At 58.5% G+C, this 22,025-nt stretch overlaps 2 protein-coding genes across 3 annotated transcripts; one reads left to right on the top strand and one right to left on the bottom strand.

The window, feature by feature from the left end:
- The first annotated feature begins 1,546 nt into the window (after positions 1-1,546).
- On the top strand, positions 1,547-8,104 carry NEFH (neurofilament heavy chain). Its single transcript, XM_056347605.1, has 4 exons — positions 1,547-2,449; positions 3,547-3,746; positions 4,508-4,632; positions 5,006-8,104. The coding sequence occupies exons 1-4, from the start codon at positions 1,570-1,572 to the stop codon at positions 6,858-6,860; spliced, it is 3,060 nt and encodes a 1,019-aa protein (XP_056203580.1). The 5' UTR covers positions 1,547-1,569; the 3' UTR covers positions 6,861-8,104.
- Positions 8,105-8,230: 126 nt separating this feature from the next.
- Positions 8,231-21,892, bottom strand: THOC5 (THO complex subunit 5). 2 transcript variants are annotated; one of them, XM_056347616.1, is made up of 20 exons: positions 21,738-21,892; positions 21,173-21,286; positions 20,384-20,527; positions 19,620-19,733; positions 18,853-18,950; positions 18,073-18,219; positions 16,414-16,528; positions 15,771-15,903; positions 14,592-14,669; positions 14,170-14,210; positions 13,165-13,264; positions 12,584-12,692; positions 11,000-11,101; positions 10,626-10,722; positions 10,147-10,261; positions 9,519-9,622; positions 9,351-9,438; positions 9,095-9,210; positions 8,703-8,893; positions 8,231-8,440 (listed from the first exon to the last, which is right to left on the bottom strand). In XM_056347616.1, exons 2-20 carry the CDS (start codon positions 21,266-21,268, stop codon positions 8,377-8,379), a joined length of 2,052 nt encoding a protein of 683 aa, XP_056203591.1. In that variant the 5' UTR covers positions 21,269-21,286; positions 21,738-21,892; the 3' UTR covers positions 8,231-8,376. The 2 variants fall into 2 exon arrangements, with proteins under 2 accessions (XP_056203591.1, XP_056203598.1); XM_056347623.1 differs by having other exon boundaries at positions 21,173-21,306; positions 21,738-21,774.
- Between the last annotated feature and the right edge of the window lie 133 nt (positions 21,893-22,025).

The following is a 22,025-nucleotide window of genomic DNA, read 5'->3' as shown; positions in this document are numbered from 1 at the left end:
GGCGGTGGCGGCACCGGGTGCCCCCCTGCCCGGGCGGGGGGTACACACCCCGCCGCAGGCGGACCCCCACCGTCCCGGCATGCACCGGTGGGCCGTGGCCATTGCCGCTCCGACTCTCCCAGGGTCCCCTGCCGGCCTATGGCGCTGCGGCAGCTGATTAGCTACAATATATGGCCCCAGCTGCTGATTGGCTAGACTACATATCCTCGGCTGGTGGTTGGCTGGGCTGTAGATACCTGCTGACTGGTTGAGCTCTCTGCGCGCTGATTGGCTGAGCTGCGGCTGAGCCGATTGGCTGGGTGGAGGAGCCGGGATGGGGCGCCCCCTGCCGGCCCGCGGCGGGGGTCCCGCGGGACCCTGCTGCCAGCCCCGGGCCCCCCAGCGGGCTGCAGAAGCCCCCGGCCCCAGGCAGTGCTGAGCCCCGGGGGGGGAATAAGGAAGCGGGGGGGTCTGGGCGCTGAGCCTCCCCAGGGTCCCCACCCTGCCGTCCCGCCCGTGGGAGGGGGTTGCCTGTGTCCCCCAAGGGTCCCGGTCCCCCCGGCTCTCCTTTGCCCCGGGGCGGGGCCCTGCTCTGCCCGGGGAGCCGGCTGCTTCCCCGGGGTCCTGCTCTCTTACCGGCGGGATCCGTGCTCCCTTCGGGGGCTCCTCACTCCCTTCCTATGGGGCCCTCACCCTGTTACTGGGGTCCTACTCTATGTTCTTGGGCATCCCACTCTCTGTTCCCAGGGCTCCCACTCCCTGTTCTTGGGGGTCCTGCTCTCTGTCCTTGGGCATCCCGCTCTCTATTCCCGGGGCTCCCATTGTCTATTCCCGGGAGTCCCACTCTCTGTTCTTGGGGGTCACGCTCTCTATTCCTTGGGATCCTACTCTCTGTTCCCAGGTGTTATAGTTGAATTGAAATAACTAGAGTCCGAAATAAATTCACTAAGTATTTATTTAAGGCAGGAAAGCAAAAACAGCGCTGGGCGGCCGGGGAGTCACAGCTCCATCCAGGCTCGCTAATTCCAACAAGTATCACAGCCCTTTTAAGCAAACAGTTATGCTCTCAGTCCCATAGCAAGAAGCTGTATATTACAAAACTAATCTATTTTTACACTAAGGTCTAGACTAAGACAAAGGTTGTCATAGTAACATGAGATTATGGTTTAACATTGGCCTTGAGAAGGTACATCTCGCAACCTCATGGTTAACAGTTAACTCTTTTCTCGCCAGACAGAACGTTATCAAATCTGTTGCAGCAAGATCATTCCTTTTGTTAAAAGCCCATTTGATCAGCAAATTACCTTTAGTTACTTATTACACAGGGGTCCCACTCTCTGTTCTTGGAGGCCCTGCTCTCTGTTCCCGGGGGTTCTGCTCTCTGTTCTTGGAGGTCCCACTCTCTATTCCCAGGGGTCCCACTCTACACGGGAGGCTCCCATTCTCTCCCAGGGCGCCCCCGCTCCCCTCTCGGGCAGCCCCCGTCCTCCATCACTGGTCCCCGCTCCCCACCCAGGGCGCGGCCGCGGAGTCCCCCCGCACCCGCGGGGCTGCGGTGCGGGGCGGGACCTGTGCCGGTGCCCACCCCCGATGCCGGCGGCGGGGCGGAGCGGCCGCCCCGAGCCCTATAAAGCGGGCGGCGGCGGCACTGGTGCCGCAGCGAGGGTGGGGGTCGCCATGAGCCTGATGTTGGAGACGCTGCTGGCCCCCCCGGGGGGGCTCCGCAAGGAGCTGGGCCGCGCACCCCCGCGCTCCGCCGCCTCCAGCGGCTTCTACTCGTGGCCGGGACCGGTGGTGGGGAGGGCTCGAGGCGGGGGGGGCGGCGGCGGCAGCGCGGCCGCTTCCTCTACCGAGAGCCTGGACTCGCTGAACGGGGAACCGCGGGCGCGGAATGAGAAGGAGCTGCTGCAGGTGCTGAACGATCGCTTCGCCGGTTACATCGAGCGGGTGCGGGCGCTGGAGCAGCAGAACCGGGCGCTGGCGGCTGAGGCGGCGGCGCTGCGGCAGCAGCAGGCAGGGCGCTCGGCCATGGGCGAGCTGTATGCGCGGGAGCTGCGCGACATGCGGGGCACCGTGCTGCGGCTGGGCGCCGAGAAGGGGCAGCTGCGGCTGGAGCGGGCGCGCCTGGCCGAGGACGTGGCGGCGCTGCGGGGGCGGCTGGAGGAGGAGGCCCGGCAGCGAGCCGAGCTGGAGGCTGCGGCCCGCGGGCTGGCCCAGCGCTCGGCGCAGGAGGAGAGAGCGCGGGGTCCGCTGGAGGAGCGAGCCCGAGCCCTGCGGGAGGAGGCGGAGACGCTGCGGAGGCAGCACCGGGCCGAGGTGGGGGCGCTGCTCCGCGGAGCCCGCCCCGAGCCCCCCGCCGAGCTCCCCTCCGCCCTGCGCCCCGGGGTCACCGCCGCGCTGCGCGACCTGCGCGCTCAGCTGGAGGGCACGGCGGTCCGCAGCACGCTGCAGGCCGAGGAGTGGTTCCGCGGTGAGTGTCTGTATGTCCCCCCTCCGTGCACGCACTTCGCGGGGGGGGACCCCCCGGCACCCCCGACCCCGGGGGCTGCCGCGCTCTGTGAAGGCGTTAGGGCAACGGCGCCTGGGGGATGCGGGGGTTCCCCCCATACCGTGCTCCGGGAGGGCGTTAGGGTAACCCCACCCCTGCCAGCAGCCCCCCGGTGTCTGCGAGTGCGCTGCCCGTGCCCTGCAGTACATAGCAGGGAGGGAGACATGGTCACTGCCCCAGCACCCCGTAAGTTTTGGGGGTGCCGGACCCCGCTAATGTTGCAGGGGGTCCTACCGGTCCGTGCCCCGCACTCTGGAGCGGGGCCAGGAGCGTTTGCGGTGCGGGGCAGGGAGAGGATTGCAGCGCGGGGAGGGGGGGTGCCGCAGCCCTGATGCGGGGGGATGGGGGGGGGGGCAGGGAGTGTCCCTGCTGCGCTGTTGGGTGGGGCACTACGGTACCGGTGGGGGAGGGGGGGGATCGGCACCCTGGGGCTCAGCACCCATGTGTGCGCTGGCGAGCGGCGGGGATGTGATCAGCACCCTGGACAGCGGCAGTTCCGCACCCTGGACAGCGGCGGGCGCGGCACCCATGGGCACGCTGCTCCCCCCCCCTTCCCCGCTGTCCTTCCCACTCCTGGCCACCCCCCCCGGCCCCTGGGGTGGCTGCAGGGCTCTGCGGCAGGCACACCCCCCCCCCCCTCTTCCGCCTTCCCCGCATCGCCCCAGGAGAGCGCGCCCGGCCGCAGCCAGGCGTGGCAGGGGGAGCAGGCAGAGCCTCGGGCCACGGGGGCTGTGGCAGGAGCCGAAAGGGAGAAGCAGGTTTGCAGCCCGAGTTTGCGCTGGATAAAGCCCAGGATGGCAGAACCCCGTCCTGCCCGGGCACCTTCAGCTCCCTGGTACAGCGCGAGCACAGACGCAGCGAGTGCTGGCAAAGCCAGCGCACCCAGGGACCCCCCCCCCAGGGCTGGCTCTGCAGAGAACGTGCACGCAGGGGGTGTGTGGTATTAAAGGATTTAAGGTTCCCCAAGAAAGGGGGACTGCAGCCTCCTCTTCTGCAGCTTCTCCTTTCCCCTGTTGCAGTGAGGCTGGACAAGCTCTCAGAGGTTGCTAAGGTGAACACAGATGCCATCCGCTTGGCTCAGGAGGAGATCTCGGAGTACCGCCGCCAGCTCCAGTCCAAGACCACAGAGCTCGAAGCCCTCAAAGGGACCCAGGAGTCACTGGAGAGGCAGAGACAGGACTCGGAGGAGCGCCATCATGCAGATGTCCTGTCCTACCAGGTAATGTGGTGCAGTGGGCAGCATCTCTGGTGGTGAGGGACCATCCAGCTGCTGGGTAGGAGCAGCGTTGGTGCTTTGGCTTCAGACATGGTGATGACCTGTGGCAAATACTAAGAGCTGTGCCTAGAGCCAGCCTTCCCCAGCCCCAGGTACGCAGAGCCTGAGAATGCATCTGGGCTGTTGTGTCCCTTAGCCATGATGGACCTGTCCCACATCTCTGCCTGGCTTTGAGCTGCTAATAATGTTGGTCACAAACACCACTGAACCATGACCAGGGTTCAGGCCATGTCTTGTGCCACAGAGCTGGGAAGTGCAGCACAGAGACCTGCACTGGGTGGTGGCCATGGACTGAAACACTGTCCCCAGGGTGATGCCCCATCCATCAGCCTCATGCTCTGGGGTTTGGTGGCCACCAGGCTCACTCAAGTCCTGGAAATGTTCCCACAGCTTGTCCCTGCTGGAGGGAGCTCTGGGAGGGGGCTGGGGGCTCAGCTGGCAGCGGTGCAGCTCTCACCCAGGGTGGTGCAGGGCTCCTGCTAAATCCCTCAAGGAAACTGGACACACTGAAACAGCCCCTGGATGCATCCCCTTCCCTCTGTGTCTGCAGGAGGAGGTGGCTGCACACACCTCTGTGAAGGCAACCTGGTGCTGGATGAGTGGTTCCTCCTTGGAGGCCAGGGGACTGTTTAGGGGTGCTCTGTGTCCCCCTACTCCTGGGGACTGGCTTCCCCCATGTCACCAGTTGCTCTGTCTGCCCACAGGAAACTATCCAGCAGCTTGACAACGAGCTGAGGAACACCAAGTGGGAGATGGCAGCTCAGCTCCGGGAGTACCAGGATTTACTCAACGTCAAAATGGCCCTGGACATTGAAATTGCTGCCTATAGGTATGGGGTGGGCAAGGTGAAAGTGGGGGAATCTCAGTCAGTCTCTAGTGCTGGTGTCTCTGGGGACACTCCTTAAAGGCCCTCGCTAACACCTGGGCTTTTCCTGGTGAGAAAGACACCATCCATCCTCCAAGACCATGGTGGGCAACATCCAGTTGGGTGACCCATCCCTGCATGTGGCTTGTGGAGGAAAGGGTGAGAAAACCTGCACAGCCCAGAGTGTAGGAACAGGAGGGTCAACTAGGACATTGAAAGCAGGGCAAGGAGGGGGATGGAGCTGCAGGGCATGGCTGGCAGCTCCTGGTGATGTGAGCTGCTGAAAGCTGGGTGAGAAGCAATCATTGACTGTCCTACTCTTGTCTCTTCCTGGCAGAAAGCTCTTGGAAGGGGAGGAATATCGAATTGAGTCTGGCTTTGGGATGCTTTCCTTCCCTGAGGTGTCCCCCAAGGCTCCCAGCATCACCGCCAACATCAAGGTGAAGAGTGAAGAGAAGATCAAGGTGGTGGAAAAATCTGAGAAGGAGACTGTGATTGTGGAGGAGCAGACAGAGGAAATTCAGGTGACAGAGGAGGTCACAGAGGAAGAGGAGGCTGAGAAAGAGGCTGAAGAAGAGAAAGCTGAAGAGGCAGAGAAAGAAGAAGAGGAGAAAGCTGAAGCAGAGGGTGAAGAGGAGGCCAAGTCTCCTGAAAAAGAGGAGGCCAAGTCCCCAGAGAAACCTGAGTCCCCTTCAAAGGAGGAGGCCAAGACTCCAGCTGTCAAGTCACCCGAAAAGCCACCAACCCCCTCAAAAGAGGAGGCCAAGACCCCAGCGGTGAAGTCCCCAGAGAAACCTGCACCCCCCTCAAAAGAGGAGGCCAAGACCCCAACGGTAAAGTCCCCAGAGAAACCTGCACCACCCTCAAAAGAGGAGGCCAAGATCCCAACGGTAAAGTCCCCAGAGAAACCTGCACCCCCCTCAAAAGAGGAGGCCAAGATCCCAACGGTAAAGTCCCCAGAGAAACCTGCACCCCCCTCAAAAGAGGAGGCCAAGACCCCAACGGTGAAGTCCCCAGAGAAACCTGCACCACCCTCAAAAGAGGAGGCCAAGACCCCAACGGTGAAGTCCCCAGAGAAACCTGCACCCCCCTCAAAAGAGGAGGCCAAGAGCCCTGCCATCAAATCTCCAGAGAAACCTGCACCACCCTCAAAAGAGGAGGCCAAGACCCCAACGGTGAAGTCCCCAGAGAAACCTGCACCCCCCTCAAAAGAGGAGGCCAAGAGCCCTGCCATCAAATCTCCAGAGAAACCTGCACCCCCCTCAAAAGAGGAGGCCAAAACCCCAGCTATGAAGTCCCCAGAGAAAACCCCAACCCCCTCAAAGGAGGAGGCCAAGACTCCAGCTGTCAAGTCCCCTGAAAAGTCACCAACCCCTTCAAAAGAGGAGGCCAAGAGCCCTGCCATCAAATCTCCAGAAAAACCTTCACCCCCCTCAAAAGAGGAGGCCAAAACCCCAGCTGTGAAGTCCCCAGAGAAACCTGCACCCCCCTCAAAAGAGGAAGCCAAAACCCCATCTGTCAAATCCCCAGAAAAACCCCCAACCCCCTCAAAAGAGGAGGCCAAAAGCCCTGCTGTTAAATCCCCAGAGAAGCCCCCAAGCCCCTCAAAGGAGGAGGGCAAGACCCTGACCGTGAAGTCCCCTGACAAAGTCAAATCTCCTGTGAAGGAGGTTGTCAAGTCTCCACAGAAGGAAGCCGCCCCAGCCAAGGAGCCCACTCCCTCCCCTCAAAAGGAGCCGAAAGCCCCTGCGAAGGAAGAGCAGCCCAAAGAGGTGAAGCCTCCCTCCAAGCCTGCACCTGAGGAGGGCAGGAAGGCAGAAGCTCCCAAGAAGGATGTTTCAGCCAAGGTGGAGGAGAAGCCCAAAGAGAAAGCGGCTGCTGTGCCAGAGCCTCCAGCTCCACAGGTGAAGGAAACTAAGCCAGGCCTTAAACCTGTGGAAGAAGGAAAAGCTGAGAAGGAGGCTCCACCAAAACCTCAGCAGGAGGTCAGCAAAGCAGCTGTGAAGGAGGCTGAGAAGCCAAAGACTGAGGAGAAGGCAGAGGAGCCCAAGAAGGAGAAGGTGGAGGATCCCAAAGCTAAAGTGAAACCCAAAGAAGAGCCCAAAGCCAGTAAAGACCCCTCCAAGGCTGAGGCCCCCTCCAGCAAGGAAGCCAAAGCCCCAGAGCCAGCACCCACCGCAGGGAAGAAGTGAGCAGAGCCCTGGGCGCCAAAGAGCACCTCTGGGTGCGGAAGCTGCTCCGCTCCCCTCCGATGGCCGGGCCCGGCTTTCCCTTAGCAATATGTCTGTGTGAGAGACGCAGCCCCCCGCTGCCCTGCCCTGGCGGTTTGGCCGATAGCTTCCCTAGCAGAATGTGATACACGCCGAGCGCCACATTTAAACACTTGAATTATAACTGAGAAGAGAGCCCAGGGGATCTGAGTGCTCCTTCTCCAATAAGTGCATTTATTTAATGTATGTGCAATTGATGGATGAGTGCAATGCAGAGCTCTAGCTGCTTGGGAGGGGTTGGGAGGGGGGCTGGTGGGTGCTGGGGGTCCTTCCCTGACCTGAGGGTGACTACTGTCCCTCCGAGCGGTGACCCAGGCTGCGGCTGGCTTCGGTGGAAGAGGCTGGGTGCTGCAGGAACGCTCACAGACACGGTGCACTAGGAACCTCAGCCCACTGTTACTTGCTTTCTGTGCAATAACCAAATAAAGTGCTTACAGAGATGCTCTGGCTTTGCTGGCCTCCTGTCCAGGGCTGGGGAGGGGGCTGGGGGAGGGTGGCACAGGGCTTTCCAGCACCCTAGCTGCATTACAGGGAGGAAAGCCCAGCCATTGCCTGTGGCAAACCCACCCCACTGTGGGCACAAAGGACCCCGTGTCCTGCTGGGCCTGCCCCACCGCTCTGCTCTGCCAAGGATTGCAGCAGTTTTTCTTCTTCCTTCCCTTTTTAAAGCGGGGCTCCCAGGGGGCTGGTAGGGCCTGGTTTAACCTGAGCGCTGCAGTGCAGCACTACCCTGAGAGCAGGGGCTGCGTGGGGGCACTGAGAGGGTCTGTCAGCCTTCCTGGTGGAGAAACCTCCCACGGTGGCCAAGTGGAGAGACAATGACCTTGGGAGCAGGGATAGAGCCCCACCTCAGCCAGCCTGGACATAAGATGGGAGCCACCGGGGGGAGCTGGGATTCCCATCCCAAATCTCAACCCCTTGCTGGTGCCATGAGGTCTTGCCTCTCACAGGACACAACTCTGCTCCCCCCCTGCCCCAAGCATGAGCCCAGGGAAACAGCGAAGCCCCCGCTGCCTCATTGCAGGGTTTGTGCTGAGCGGGCTGGCAGCCAGCACAGGCAAGGACAGGCGAGGGCTGCAGTGCGGGCTCTGAAAAGGGGCTATTTTTAGCCATCTCAGTTTTTAGCCATCTCAGTTCCACAGTCCCGAGGGAGCAAGGGCCAGAGGCAGGCAGCAGCCCAGGCAAGAGGACACCAGCAGCAAGATGGCTACCAGAGACAGGGGACAGGGCTTGCTGCAGCCCCCGCAGGTGCCCCCATCCCAGCCCTCCCTACAGACCAGGCAGACACACACTTTTCATTCAGTTCAGCGTTTAAACCCTTTGGTTACAAAATCTTCAAAAGAAACCCAACGTCAGAAAAGAAACTGAAATGGTGAGATGGGGACGTTCCTCCTGGGGACAGGATGAGGCCCATCCCAGACTGACACCCAGGGAACACTCAGCGATGGCTGAAGAAGCCCTGAGGGTAGTTGAACTTGAATGGCTTCAGGCGCATGGGTCCCCTGGAAGAGAAGGAGAACCTGATTCGGCCACAGGCATCAGGAAGCTCACAGCACCCCACAGAAAGGGTCTGGTCCTGGGGCACTGCCCAGCTGCAGGGGGGCACATCCCCACAGGCAGCTAAAGGAGATGCTTCAAGGTTGGCACCACGTCAGGCAAGGCTGTGCTCTGGGGGACAGCAGTGCCACCAGGCTCCTGGCCAGCACTCTCACCCCCACCCAGCTCCTCACTGCCCCCAGGTCCTCCAGGGCGCCAGGCTCCCACCTGACCAAGCGCAGACACATCTTCTCCTGGGGAAACTCCTTAGGCCCCTCCACGCTAGTGTCGTGGGGCTCCGTCTCCAGGTAGACATCCAGCACCATGCACAGGCGCTGCAGCTGGTTGGTGAGGAGCTGGTAGCCTGGTTTGGGCCCCCACAGCTCCTTGTAGTTCACGTTGACCTCGCTCTCCATAGCCTGGCAGAGGAATCAGTATAGCGCAGGCTTGAGGCTCTGCTCTGCCCTCCCAGGACCTGCTGCTGCATCCAGCAGGTCTCATGGGCCTGGCCTGGCCACCAGCTCACCCTGATAGCTCGTTTATTACGGACACAGAACCGCTAGGAACACCCCCAGCGAGCCAGCGGTTCTCCAGCCTCCTCTCCCATCACCCCAGGTTACCCGAATGTTGTCATCATTGCTGCTGGTTCGCTCTCCTTTCCAGTTCAGGCACAGGCTGAAGATGGGTGACAGCGTGGAGTAACCAGGGTTCAGGACCACAGCTGCCTGGAGCTTGGCTGAGCAGGGCAGAAAAGAAACATCACCCACAGCCCACGGGGCCTCCAAACAAAGGGATTTCTATGAAGACCCCCAAAAGCTGCCCTGGGGGCATCCAGTGTGGGAATTAGAAATTGCCAGGGGAAGGGAACGTGCCTACCTGTTCCCCTTTCTATCAGGGCCATGTAGTAGAGGTGAGTGTCTTCAGCCAAGCCCGCCTCTATCACATCTTTAGTGTAGGGCAGTTCCTGCAAGGAGAGACAAGAGTGAGCAGCTACTGGCACCACGTGGGAGCTGGAATCGATACGGCCTCGCACTTGGCACCTACCGCATAATCTTCAAAGGGAATGGCAGCCCACTTCACCAGGCGCGAGACGATCTTGGTAGGGAAGAGATGCTGGCACTCGCTGGAGACTGGCACGACACCGTGCTCTGAAACCAAGGACAAGGCCACCTGAGCAGGGGAGGGCTGGGGACAGATCTCTGTCACTGTCCTGTGTGTGGGGCATGTTCCAAAACCAGGACGTGGGGACACTGCTACTCTTCCAACACCTTCACCTGGTGCCTGGAGAGGAGCAGCGGGGGCTGCAGCTGCAATCCCACTGGAGCTCACAGCCTTGGCACAGTACACGCCTGGCCTGCTCAATGGGTGCACGACATGCGTGGGTGTGTGGTTCACCTCCCGCCATGTCCCAAATCGATTCCCAGTGCAGCGATGGCCAGTCCCAAAGGGGTGCTGGGCACTGAGAGGGGGCACAGCCTTCCTCTCCCACCCTAAACAGGGCATCCCTCACAGCCCCGCTACCACTGAGGACACAGAGAACGACTGGGAGCACAGAGGGTGGCACTACAAATCCGTCACACTATTAAAGGCGACACCAGCCAGCTCTCCTCTGCAGGAGGACCCTGCTACTGCACTCCTGTCCCCAGGCACAGGTGGGGAGCCAGGCACTCACCGAGCGATGCAAACTGCTTGTGGAGAGCCAGGCGGGACTGCAGCCTCGTCCGCAGCAGTTTCACTGTCAGCTCCATGTGGCTGGCGCTCAGCGAGTTGTCTGCAGTGACTGTGTGCTGCAGGCAGGAGGGACCGTCACCATCACATCGACCTGTGGGCCCCCACTGGGGACCCCATGGGTCCAGAAGCCACCCCACCCAGCCATGGGGACAGGCACACACTCGTGTCACTGCTCAGTGCGTGTAACATGGCTTAGACTGTTATATGCAGCAGACAAAATATGTTGGTGTGGCCCCGCTGCACAGATTCATCCCAGCTGAGCCTCTCCCAGCCAAGGCTGCACCATGGTTTGGGAGCGGCTGGTGCCAGCAGGAACTCCAGAGTCCAAGGGAACAGGACAGGACACAAAAACTGTCCCCAAAGCCTCCCCAAACCCCAGCTCAACCTTCCGGAGGAGATGGGGGAGGAGGTGTGACATGCCTGAGGTTGATCCTTGGGGAAATGCAGGCCACCCAGCTTCTGCACCCACACGTAGGGGTGCCCCAGCTCTGTCACATAGTCACTCAACGTCAGGATGCTGCGGGGACAGTGAGGAAGGGTTATGCCACCCCAAAACATTCCCTCCAACCCTGTCCCTCCCACTGTCCAGCCTGTGAACCAGCTGGAGGGAGCAGGTGCTGCTTTCACCTGCACCGCAGGCTGTGCCTGGTGAGCCCACCTGATGCCAACTGGCTTCTGAGCCACTGAGCCCTCCCTGGCATGTCAGGGAGGGATGTGCTGTGCCAGGAGCAGGGCACTCATGCCAACCACCTAGGCAAAGCTGCCCCAGCTGTGTGGGTCAGCACCCCACTCACCCCACTTTATCAAACTGGAACTGGTTGGCTGGATTAGGCGTTTTCCTCCCGTGGTCTCCTGGATAGAGGCAGTTGAGGAGGGAGTCTGGTGAGAGGAGGTCACTGACAAGAGGAGGGAAGAGATTAATGAGCAGCAGCCTGGGCTCCGTGTCTCTTCGTGGCCTCTTAACAAGCTCTGAAGCCCAGAGAAAGAGATTGTGAGCTCCACGAGTTGGGTTTCACCCCAGAACGGCTCTCCCCTAATTCCACTCCAAAAGGAGACTATCTCCTCCCTGTCTGTGAAGAAGATAGAAACCACAGGGCACCAGCTCCCTGATTTCCCAGGAAGCTGCTCACTCCAGTGTGTTAACTTCAAAACCTGCCGATTTGTATAGAGAAAACATTGCCAGCATAGGCAGGGCATGACACGATAGCTGTCTGCCACCCAACAAGCTCAAGCAGAGGAATTCTGCTTTATAGAATAAAATTCTTCAGGTCTGATTGTACTCGCAAGCCCAAGCAAGCATAAATAAAATCAGCTTGACTGATTTGGTGTAACACAGCCAAGGGCAGCTGCAAAGGAGGGAGCACCCTGCACAGAAACCCTGCGGAGAGACTCTAGCTGCTGTCATGAAGGATTCTGGATACCTACAGGGAAAAGGGAACCCCACGAGGATTGGGAAGCCTCACATGGGACAGGCTGGGAGGCAGCACTTGCTTCCAGGTAAGCCCAGACTAGCCTCTCCTGCCTCCCTCTTCCTCAAGCACCTCCTCCTGGCCCAGGGACAGCCACCGGAGAGCTGGCAGCTGATTGCAGCTCCCCAGGCAGGCTCCCACCACTGCCATTTCAGCTATTCCTCACACAAATCAGGTTCCAGTGGTCTCTGGGGAGCCCACGGAGAGGTAGCTGCATCTCCAGCACTCAGGACAAGGTGACCTGCAGAGCAAGCAGGTGAAGGGAGCTGCCAGGCACAGGCTGCAGGAGGAAGGAAAGCAGTTCAGCTGCAAGAGGGTGACCGAATGTGACAAGCAGGAGAGGTTCTCCCCCAGCTCCTGACAGGTCTGGCACTGTTCCCTTAAAAGGTTCCCAACCTCCCTGCCCCTGGCTTGTCAGGACAGAGGGAGAGAAGGAGGGTGTTGTTTGGCATGCAGGAGCCGGCAGGGCTCCTGGCAAGGCCCTGGAGCCAAAGGGAAGGATACTACCGAGCAGAGGATGCACAAGGGGAAAACCTTCCCCAGAGGCAGAGATGGAGCTGTGCTCTTCAGGGTCTCATTTACCCATCAAAGGAGAAGCCAAGACAGCACTTTGAAACCACAGCTCCATACAAAGGCTCTTATGGTGGCCCAGGTGAGGCAAGGTGAGGGACTGAGGTTAAAACCTCACCTGCTGGGAACAGGCAATTGGGCATGGAGTGCCCTTGGCCCACTGGCCACAGGGGCTACAGCTGAGCAGAGGGACATTGCCACTGCATGCTGCTCTTGGCACTGCATCGCTCTGCCAACGGGTCACTGAGCACGGCAGGACCCCAGGGCAGGGTGTTTGCGGCAAGTGGAGGGGTCGCTGCCCAGTAAGCTCCGGACTCAGCACCCAGAGGCTCCCCTTACCCAGCACTGATGGCAGTTGTCATCTCAACAGCGGTGGTCACCTTGGCTTTCACTGTCATGACATTGAGGTTCATCAGGTAGTAAAAGGTCAGGTGAAGCACATTCTCATCTGTGCAAACAAAGGAGGGGTAACAGCGCTGTCTGCACTCTGCAGGGGGGATATACATGCTCCTCTGCTAGGACAACAGCAAGCGGAGCAGAGAAGCAACATGGGAATTAACTGGCAACCGATGCACTGTAACCTCTAATGCTGTCCCATCAGCATTTGCCAGGCTTTATCTGTCAGGCTTAAGGCCCCTCCACAAAAGAAAACCTCTCAACTAGATGAAGGCAGCTTCAGAGCAAGGTCATTTCACCTGCACGGGTGAGAGGAGCTCCAGCAGACAGCTGATAAACCACCTCATTCAGTCTCCCCTGCAAGACCACGCTCATCCCTGCCAGGGCAGCAGGGCCAAGGGCAGGAAAGCCTCTCCACACCCTGAGCTCTCCCTGAGGACCCCAAGCTGCTGCCGGGTTGCTCCCTGATCTGCTGTAACACATCCTTGTGCGCTCTCCACCAAGGGCCACCACACCACACTTACCCTTGCACTTTATGTCAACAGTGACGGACAAAGGGTGCCGCTTAAGCATCTCCTTGCGCTTGTCATCCAGCTGCACACCCAGGGTGGGCCTGCGCCGTTTCTGGGGAGGGCAAAACAGCTATCAGAGCCTCCTCCTGCTCCTCAGCCCCAACCCTCCTCTCCCACTGCTTTTTCCTTCTAGCCTAGTTCCCCAATCCCCCAGTACCACAGCCACAGAGCAGCCCTGGGGATGGAGAGAAGCAGGAAATCCTTGACCTGCTGCAGGGCAAGGACAAAGCAGCTCTGGTCATTCCTTCAGCTCCTAGGAGTGTCCCCAACACTGCAAGATGAGGCCAAGGACCTGCTGGCCCCAGAAGCTTCACCACTGTGAGAGGCAGAAACTGAGGCCCTTCCCTTTATTCTTCCCCACAGCAACAGCCCTGATACACCAGGTGCTGCTGCTGGGTGGTGGTGGGCGGTGGCACAGACCTCCCTCAGGCTTTGATGCTGGGGTCAGCCACCACCTAGAGCCTCTCCCCAGCATCCAGCAGGTACAATTTGTAGGACCTAAATGCCTCCCCAAGGGAGTGCTGGACAAATCCCGGTGCAGAGTTCAGCTCAACGCTTTCAGCAGATGGCAGGGGACAGACACGGATCCCTCCTGGCTGGACACCAGCCTCCCTGGCCCAAGACTATTTATACAAACTGGAACAGCTCCAGCTGGAGAGCTGTGAGGCAGCTGTCGGTGCTGGGTGGGATGAGCATGGTGGGACACAAGCAGGGCAGAATTGTACCCTGGCTTTCCTGCGTTCAGGACAGAAACTGGAAATGGCACCTCTCTCCTCCCAAGAAACTACTGGATTTAATGTCAGTGCACCACCACACACATCCACAGCATGTAGGAACCAGTTCCCAGCCCCACTCAGGTCCAGCTCCCTTGGCACCTTCCAGTTACCAGGCACAGGTTGGTTTGCCCACGACATGGTGTTGGGAGAAGATCCAGAAGGGGACGGCGCTATCCCTTACCGTGGTCTGCTCCTCCTCTGCGTCAGAATCGCTTTCATCATCTGCACAAAGAGAGGGGTGTAAGCAGGGACTGCTTGGGGCTCAGCCGTTTTCCCACAACCAGCAGGACTACCAGCCCTTTCTCCAAGACCACAGCTCCCCCAGACATCACTGTCCCCCCAAAAGCAGGGCCCTAGCAGGATGCAGACACACAGGAACATGTCCCCAGTACTGGGGTCCCTCTAGCAGATGAGGGGCTGCGAACATCTCTCAGGAAGGAGGAGCTGGGGACAGAGGGGAACAGCTGCTGGGGACTTCGGCCAGCAGTGCAGACATCAGGCACTGTGCCATTTCAGCACCTGCTCCACTTGCTTCTCTGCCCAATCCCTCTGCCTGCACAGAACATCAGGCAGCTGGCCTGCGGCAACATCACCCCAACTCACCCTGCGAGTCCTCAGGCGGCTTGTACAGAGCTTTGGCTTCCTCTACGCTCCCTTCAATGGCCACCACAAGCTTCTTATCTATAGAGGAGACATGAAAACTAAGCTATGAACCCCACTTCTGTTTGGGAAAGGCAGCTGGCAGAAGCAGCCCTGCCCTGAAAAGCTCCTGCTAAATGGCTGCATGAGGCAGAGCCCCATGGCAGAGGAAGCTCTCACAAAGGGTCAGTGGGAAAAGGCAGTTGCCCGGAGGGCTACACGGGGCCACCACAAGGCCAGATCTCCTGCGTAGGATGGGGTCAGAGGAGGGAAAATGCTGCGTTTTGAGGGACTGTCCCTGAAAACCACAAAGGCCAAATCTTACTCAAGAGCCAAGAGAGGTGGGGGTCTGGCTGGCACAAGCCACAAGCAGGGAGCAAGGAGCTGTGTCATCATGGCTGCAGATGCCCATTAGCAGGGACTTGGTGGGGCCAAGTGCCACAGGTCCTTCCACGCTCCTCTGCTGCCTGCCCCACCCCCAGAGCAGCACAAGAGCAAGTGGCACTGCAGCTCATGCTGTACTACAGCCCTCTCCGCACAGGAGATGCAGACAGCCCAGGGGGATTCCTGAGCCCTGCTGACAAATCCCTCCCAACTCAGGGAGGCTTCAGAAAGCTCCGCAAAACACAAAGCTGCCTAAGGGGATGAAGGCTTTCAGGTGAGCTGCGGGGAAGTGCCTCTGCAAAAGCAGGCAGAGGTACTGCCTGCTCTGGAGTCAACCTCCCCCTGCCATGGGTGGCACAAAGGAGCACCCACCCCATGGGGTGACATCTCTTGGGAGGCCATGTCAGCACTGTGCCAGCTTGCAGGCTGCAGGGACGTCCCTGTCGACCTTGAGAAGGGGGGGCAGAGGTGGGAAGCGAGCTTCCCAAGCAGTTCTTCCAGCAAGGGAGCTGAGCAAACAAGGTTTCAAATGCTGCTGCCTCACTGTGCCTAGCTGTGGGGCCGTGCTGGTGCTCTGAGCTCAGCGGAATCTGGCAGCAGAGCAGACGAGATGGAAAGACACCCCCCCCCCCCCCAAAGCAGTGTCTTCTGCAAGTGGGAGTGAAATCTATCCTGTGGGGGGAGCATGGCCCACCGGCCCCAGCTGGTGACAGCCCCTCATGGTGTCGCTGAGGACTGTGCCACCCCCTCGGTACTCACCACAGGCCTGACCGTAGGCGCTGGCTTGAACAAAGAGAACATAGAGAGGCGGCGGGAGGTGTCGGGCTGTCTCGTACTGTTTGTGCGCCTGGTCAAAGGGCATGAAGAGATACTCCTGGACAGGCAGGGAGGCCTGGGGGAACAAGCGGGCTAACCTTCGTCAGTGGGAGCAGAACAGTTTAGCCTCCTCACCCCTCCTTCATCCCAAGTTAGAAAGTGGGAGACTAGAAACCAGCACAGCAGCTGTGGTGCAGGGTTAAACACAGCCACGGGTACTGCGAGCCCTCAGGGAAGGCTGGCAGCTCTCCTTTGCTGGAAAACTTTTGGATCTCAGAATAACCCAGTTCATTCTCCTGTTCTTCCCTCCCAAGATAATCACAAGGAGCTGGAACTGCATGTCACTCCCTAGGGAAAGGCCCATTTAATGACTCTCCATCTGCAGTTCTGCAGGAATTGCCGCATAAACAAGCAGACTGGAGGAATCTCGGCACGAGGCAGATCTACTCCTCGTCCACCCTGCCTGGGAGCAAAACATCTCCAAAACAGAATCAGCCCAGGTGTTGCATGTCTCTAATACAGCCCTTGGAGCATGACCTCAGCTTGGCCCTGAAGGCTACCTCCCCTTCCTGCAGAGCTTAAGTACCTGCATGATGCTGTTAAGTCGAGGCTGGAGGCTGCTCAGGTACTCCTTCTTCACCTCGATCTCTTTCAGGATCTTCTCCTTGCTGGTCAAGCATTCCTTGTACTTCTCTGCCAGCCTAGGGATGGAAACTCAGTCACTGCCACACATTACAGCTACAAAGCCTGCTGAGATCCACCTGGGTCATGGGCCCCAGCTCTCCTGACCTGACAAAAGTTACTGCAGGAACCAGGAGAGCTCAGACATGGCAACAAACAAAGAGCTCTTAATGCCAAGGGCAAGTGGAGGGAGAAAGGAACCCATGAGAGCTGGAAAACAAATAGGGAGAGAAAGTGGAAGCTCATGCCTGTGCTGTGCTCTGAGAGGGGACAGCAACCAGACCGTCCCTCAGCAGATCCATTCCCATGCCAGCCTCTGCTACCAGCAGCCATGCTTGACAGACCTCTGCCAACACTACCAAGCTTCTGAAGAGGCTTTTCCACTTCCTATCACCAGAGTCACTTCATGTCACGTCAACTCCTTCTTAGTTACTCACTTAGTAAACTCACAAGAGTGAGGTTTAATCACAGAATGGTCAGTACTGGAAGGGACCTCTGGAGAACATCTAGTCCAACTCCCTGCTAAAGCAGGTTCCTAGAGCAGGTTGCACAGAATTGTGTCCAGGCAGGTTTTGAATGTCTCCAGAGGAGAGAGACTCCAAGCTGCTGCTTGGCTGCAAAAGCTGCTGGCTGTTACCAAAACGCAGGAACGCTGTGTCATGTTTGCTTTTTGCATGGGGTAAGAGTCGATGGAGCAGCCAAGCCACCTGGCCTGCCTGCACCAGCTGAGGGACCTCGGTGGTTACAGCCTGCAATGAGGAGCTGGCTGCCAGCACCAGCTCAGCGGAGATCAGCACTGTGCAGGCAGCTCCCCACAGTGGCAAGCGTTAAGAGCACAGGCAGGAATGGCAGTATCACCAGGCTGTGCCAGGCTGGCTTAATTTTGCTCCTTGGACCATAGCATGGCAGACAAAACAGGGATCGCTTTGCCCTGCATGGCACATCGTGCAGAACCAGGTTCTGGATGGAAGCGTGTACCCACCCATCCTTCAATATCACCCCTATGGCAGGCAGTGTCCCCATTCCCTGATGCAAAAGCCTCCAAGCAGACGCTGGGGAAACATCAAACTACAAAATTCATTTTCCTCCCTTGATACTTAAGCGTCAGCACTGATGTTCACTGCCTTGCTGAGAGAACACGTGGGCTTATGAGGAGAACCAAGACACCTTTGCTGTCCTCAACCAGAGCACAAGGTGTGGTCCCAGACAGCCTCTCTTGCACAGCGGCTGCGGCTGGCTCAGGGCTTCTCTCAGACTGGTTTGGATGTTGCTCTGCTCCCCAGGATCCCCCGGAGTGCCCTCTCATCAGGCGTGTGAAAGAAAACTCCCTGATCTATGAAAAAAGGATCTCACCAAGCCCAGTTCCACACAAAGCATGAATCTCCATGCTGAGGGTTCAGTTACACAACAAATCTGTCACGTGTTCTACACTATTTCAAGAGGGCATTAAAACCTTTGTTACCCACTTTCACTTCACACAGCAGCTGTGTGGCTCGCTCCGGGGTTTTACCGAGAGCCCTACCCTGCAGCAGGCTGACACCCAACAGAGATGCTGCTGACCCACCTCTTGCGCTGCTCCAGCTCCCAGTCCAGGCGGGCCAGGGTCTGCTGGTGAGGCTCAGACAGGGTGATGGCAGGCCGGCTGATTTCAGGGGGAGCCTCTTTGTAAAACTCTTCCAGGCTCACCAGTTCGATCTCTTCATGTTTTGACCTGCAAGGATCAGATTGGGGAAGGGTGGGAAATGCTGCAGCACAGCCAAACTCAACCGCGTCTCACCGGACAGCGCTCAGTGCCAATGCCTGTGCGCTGGCTTCACTCTGCTGTGTGAATACCACAGTATCAGTGAGCTAAACTGCAGCAGAGGAGAGAAAGGCCCGAACCAGGTCCCTACTTCCACAGGGACACCTTCCCCGCACAATTAACTAAAGCGCTGTTTGAGGCATCAGTCTAAGTACAGCTCTCCTGGCAGCGGGTCAGAGTGCTGCCCGTGCAATGGGCATGACAGAAGGCTTAGCTTTCGGAAGAAAACTCCTGATATACAGAGGCCAAGGAGTCCTTCAAAAGACCAGCATGACCATGTCTTTGACATTTACTCGGTCTCTCCTCCACCGTCCACCTACCAAAATAGATGCCTTCTTCCCTTTCTGCTATACAAGCCTCTATCCTGGTGTCCCAGCACAAGAACTCCGGGATACTCTCTCCGTCTCTGCTGTGTGGTGGCATCTGGATAACGCATCTCCTTCCGCAGAGGGCTCAGGCAATGTGGCAGAGATCCCAAACACTGGAGGCCTCCACCCCATCCCAGATACATTGTCACTCCCTCTCTTCCTCAGCTAAACTCACTTGAACTCCAGGCATTTGGTGATCTCTTTCTGCAGGTGCATCACCTCATAGAGCAAGTTCTGGAGCTGCAGGTGATATGCATCAACCTTCTGCTTTGCCTGAAACACAGAGCAGGGGATCAGGCTCTGTTGCCTTCCTCCCAGCAAATATACCCCACAAAGAGTCACCAACACACCCCCTCCCACCATACCAGCTAGGGACAGTGGGCTTTAGGGCATGCAACAATTTTTCTGTTGGGGAAAGAAAGACATTTTCAAGTGCTGGGAAACCAAACGATCATGACATCAAATTGATCCCGCTCTCTTCCAGCGTATTTCAGGGACAAGGCACGAAACAGGGCAGATCTGCTGGGGCACAGAGACTGAGTCCCTTCCTGTCCCTGTGCCTCAGTCTCCTCAGTGGCACAATCAAAACAGTGTTATTCACAAGCTGTGGAAAAACTCTTCCAGAACTCAGCATAAGGAACTTTGGGGCCAATCATATACACATTTCTCAGGCCTACAGCACACCAGACTCTTGAGACGGAGCCTTCTGGATCCCCACTTTATTCAAGACAGAAGCAGACATTGCTCCTTCACTATTCATTATAATTACAGCTGCTGCTGCTCCACAGTAGTCTCCTGTTAACCCTCTCTTCAAAAACCACAACCTGGCTGGTGCTGAATTCCTCCCACACAAGCATCCATCACAGAACAGGCAGAAATGACATCATTTGTGATCCCACTAAATCCCAACCTGTATTCATCACCCCCCAGCCCCCTCTGTACCTCATGGGTTTGATCTCTCCCTTTCTTCAGCCGAATATGAGCCAACCGGTTGAGCTTCTTCAGGGTCATGAAGTGGACACAGCTCTGAATCCGCCGCTCATCTATCTCTGAAGCCTGAGTGGCAGGAAACAGGCATTTAAAGAAAGACACAACTGCCACCACAGAGTCCTTTTGCTACAGGTACCTCCTACCAGTCCCGTCACAAAGGGGCTCCATGCTTCTAAGGAGACACAATTTATGCCACCAGGGCTTCTGAGGGAGCCTCCCACTGCCACACTCACAGGCCACTAGCTGGAAATAACCTGGGGGGTGGGGGGTTCTGGGCTCACTTTAGTGATTTTTCTCAGCAGCAGGAACAGAGGCATTTGAGCCTGAAGCGCCCACCCTGATGTGCAGGGGACATCACGGGCAGCTGCAGTGCAAGCCTTCCCTGGCCAAGCCTGTGGGACAGCGAGAGTCTGGCCACCCCCACCTGCAGTGAGCAGGAGCTCAATTCCTCCCCCAGGAGCCCCCCCATCCATCAGCACATTTCCCAGAAGTGCCCACAGATGCTTTAGGAGATCAGTAACTCAGTCTGCATAACAGCTGCTCAGTCAAAGACCAAATGCCTCATCTAAATTGCATTTTATTTTATATAAGGGAGGCTGTTCCACTTTCCTGACTCTCCCCAGAAGACATCATGGCTCTTGCTCCTCTCAGATTAATGGGAAAGCATTAAACACATAAGGACAGAACACACTAAATCAAGCACTGATGCTTCTTACATTGTCCTTGATGCCCCTGCTCTTCAGCTCCTGGATTTCTGCCATCAGTCTCTGAAGCTCCTGGCAAGTCTCTCTGTAAAGTTCGTAGTCTTTGATAGGGTCACGGAGATCCACCTCGCACTCCTCACTGTAGTACCTAACATCCTGCAGAGGCAGAAAGTACCTTCTGTGGCTTGTTCCTTCCAGCTTCTCTGGAAAGGGCACTGGGAAACAAACTGCTCTGTTTGCAAGCCAGTTCCCAGCTCTGTCCATTAATCCTACACCTGAGGAGACTTTATACACAAGACAGAACCTGATGAACAATCCCAAACACAAACAGTCATTAAAATGCATGGGAAGTTCAGGCCATCTTTTACACAGTGGTACCCATCCTGCACTGGTGTACCCACATGACTACACAGAATAAACTGGGAAGGTGATTACTTCCTCAATCCTTATCCCCACTTTGGCTGAACCCAAGTTACCCTGCTGCTCACAGGAGTGTCTTAAGGCAACATGCAAACCCCCAAGGGACTTTTCAGCCTGGTGCTCCCCTCTCCCTATATCTCCTGAAGAGCATCTGACTCCTTGAGTGCTGTGCTTCTTGAAGGAGATGGAAGCAGGTTCAGAAGTACAGAGCGGGAGTTTCAGAGGCCCTGGGAGCTGGAGGAATAATGTCACAACTTCCCAAAAGGGAAAATAAGGTCAGCAAAGAGCAGGTATGAGAACAGACCCGTGTAAGGGAGGTCATGAGGACCCTGCTGCAGCAGGCAGGCTCTGCCTATGTATGTGGGCAGCCAGGGGCCCTACCTGGTCAGCATCACCCTTGCCCCGCTTGCCCTCCTGTGGGCCCCCATCCGTGCGGATCACTTTGGGTTTCCTCTTCTTGCTGGAGTCCGACGACATGGTGCTGCCAGTCAAAGACTGGGGGAGAAGAGGCAAAGCTGTTGTCCACAGGGAGATGAAGCCGTCGTCTGTGGGTGCCAAAGCTGCCTGGGGTCGGGCTATCCCCAGTCCCCAGTTCCTTCCTGCCCAGGGCACCGCACTCTCCCAGCCCAGCGAGCCCCTGCACCACCTCCCCGCCGACCCAGTCCCGGGGCTTCTCTCCACCAGTTTCCCCAATTCCAGCGCTCAGCCCCACCACAGACTCCCATACACCGGGCTGGAGCCTCGGCTCCTCCAGAGCCCCCAGGCCCCCGCACACCGGGCCCGGAGCCTCGGCTCCTCCAGAGCCCCCCCAGACCCCCGCACACCGGGCCCGGAGCCTCGGCTCCCAGGCCAGGGACGTCCCCCCCCCACCCCAGCTCGGCCCCAGGCCGCCCCCCGGCCCGGCTGTCCCTGCCTGGATTCCCCCAGGCCGGCGCCCCCCGCTCACCGCACCGCCCGCCTCAGCGCCGCCCGGAAGTGACGCCGGTGGAGCGAGCGAGCGCGGCGCAGAGCGGCAGCCGCTGAGGGCGCCCCCTAGCGGCCACCACCACAGAGGTCCGTCAGCGATCCACGCCGGGGGGCGTGGCTTCGGCAAGGGGGCGTGGCCAGTCCCGCTTTATGGGGCGGGTCCCCCCACGGTGAGGACACGCGTGGGCTCGGGGGGCTCGTCCTGCAGAAGGCACAGGGGACCCTTGGGCTGGGGGGTCCCCAGGTATGGGGTCCCCAATGGCACTGG

This window comes from Falco biarmicus, chromosome 1 (genome assembly GCF_023638135.1).
Source record: "Falco biarmicus isolate bFalBia1 chromosome 1, bFalBia1.pri, whole genome shotgun sequence".
NCBI lineage: Eukaryota > Metazoa > Chordata > Aves > Falconiformes > Falconidae > Falco > Falco biarmicus.
The sequence above is the reverse complement of the archived record's forward strand: the minus strand, read 5'-3'. Positions and strand labels throughout refer to the sequence as shown.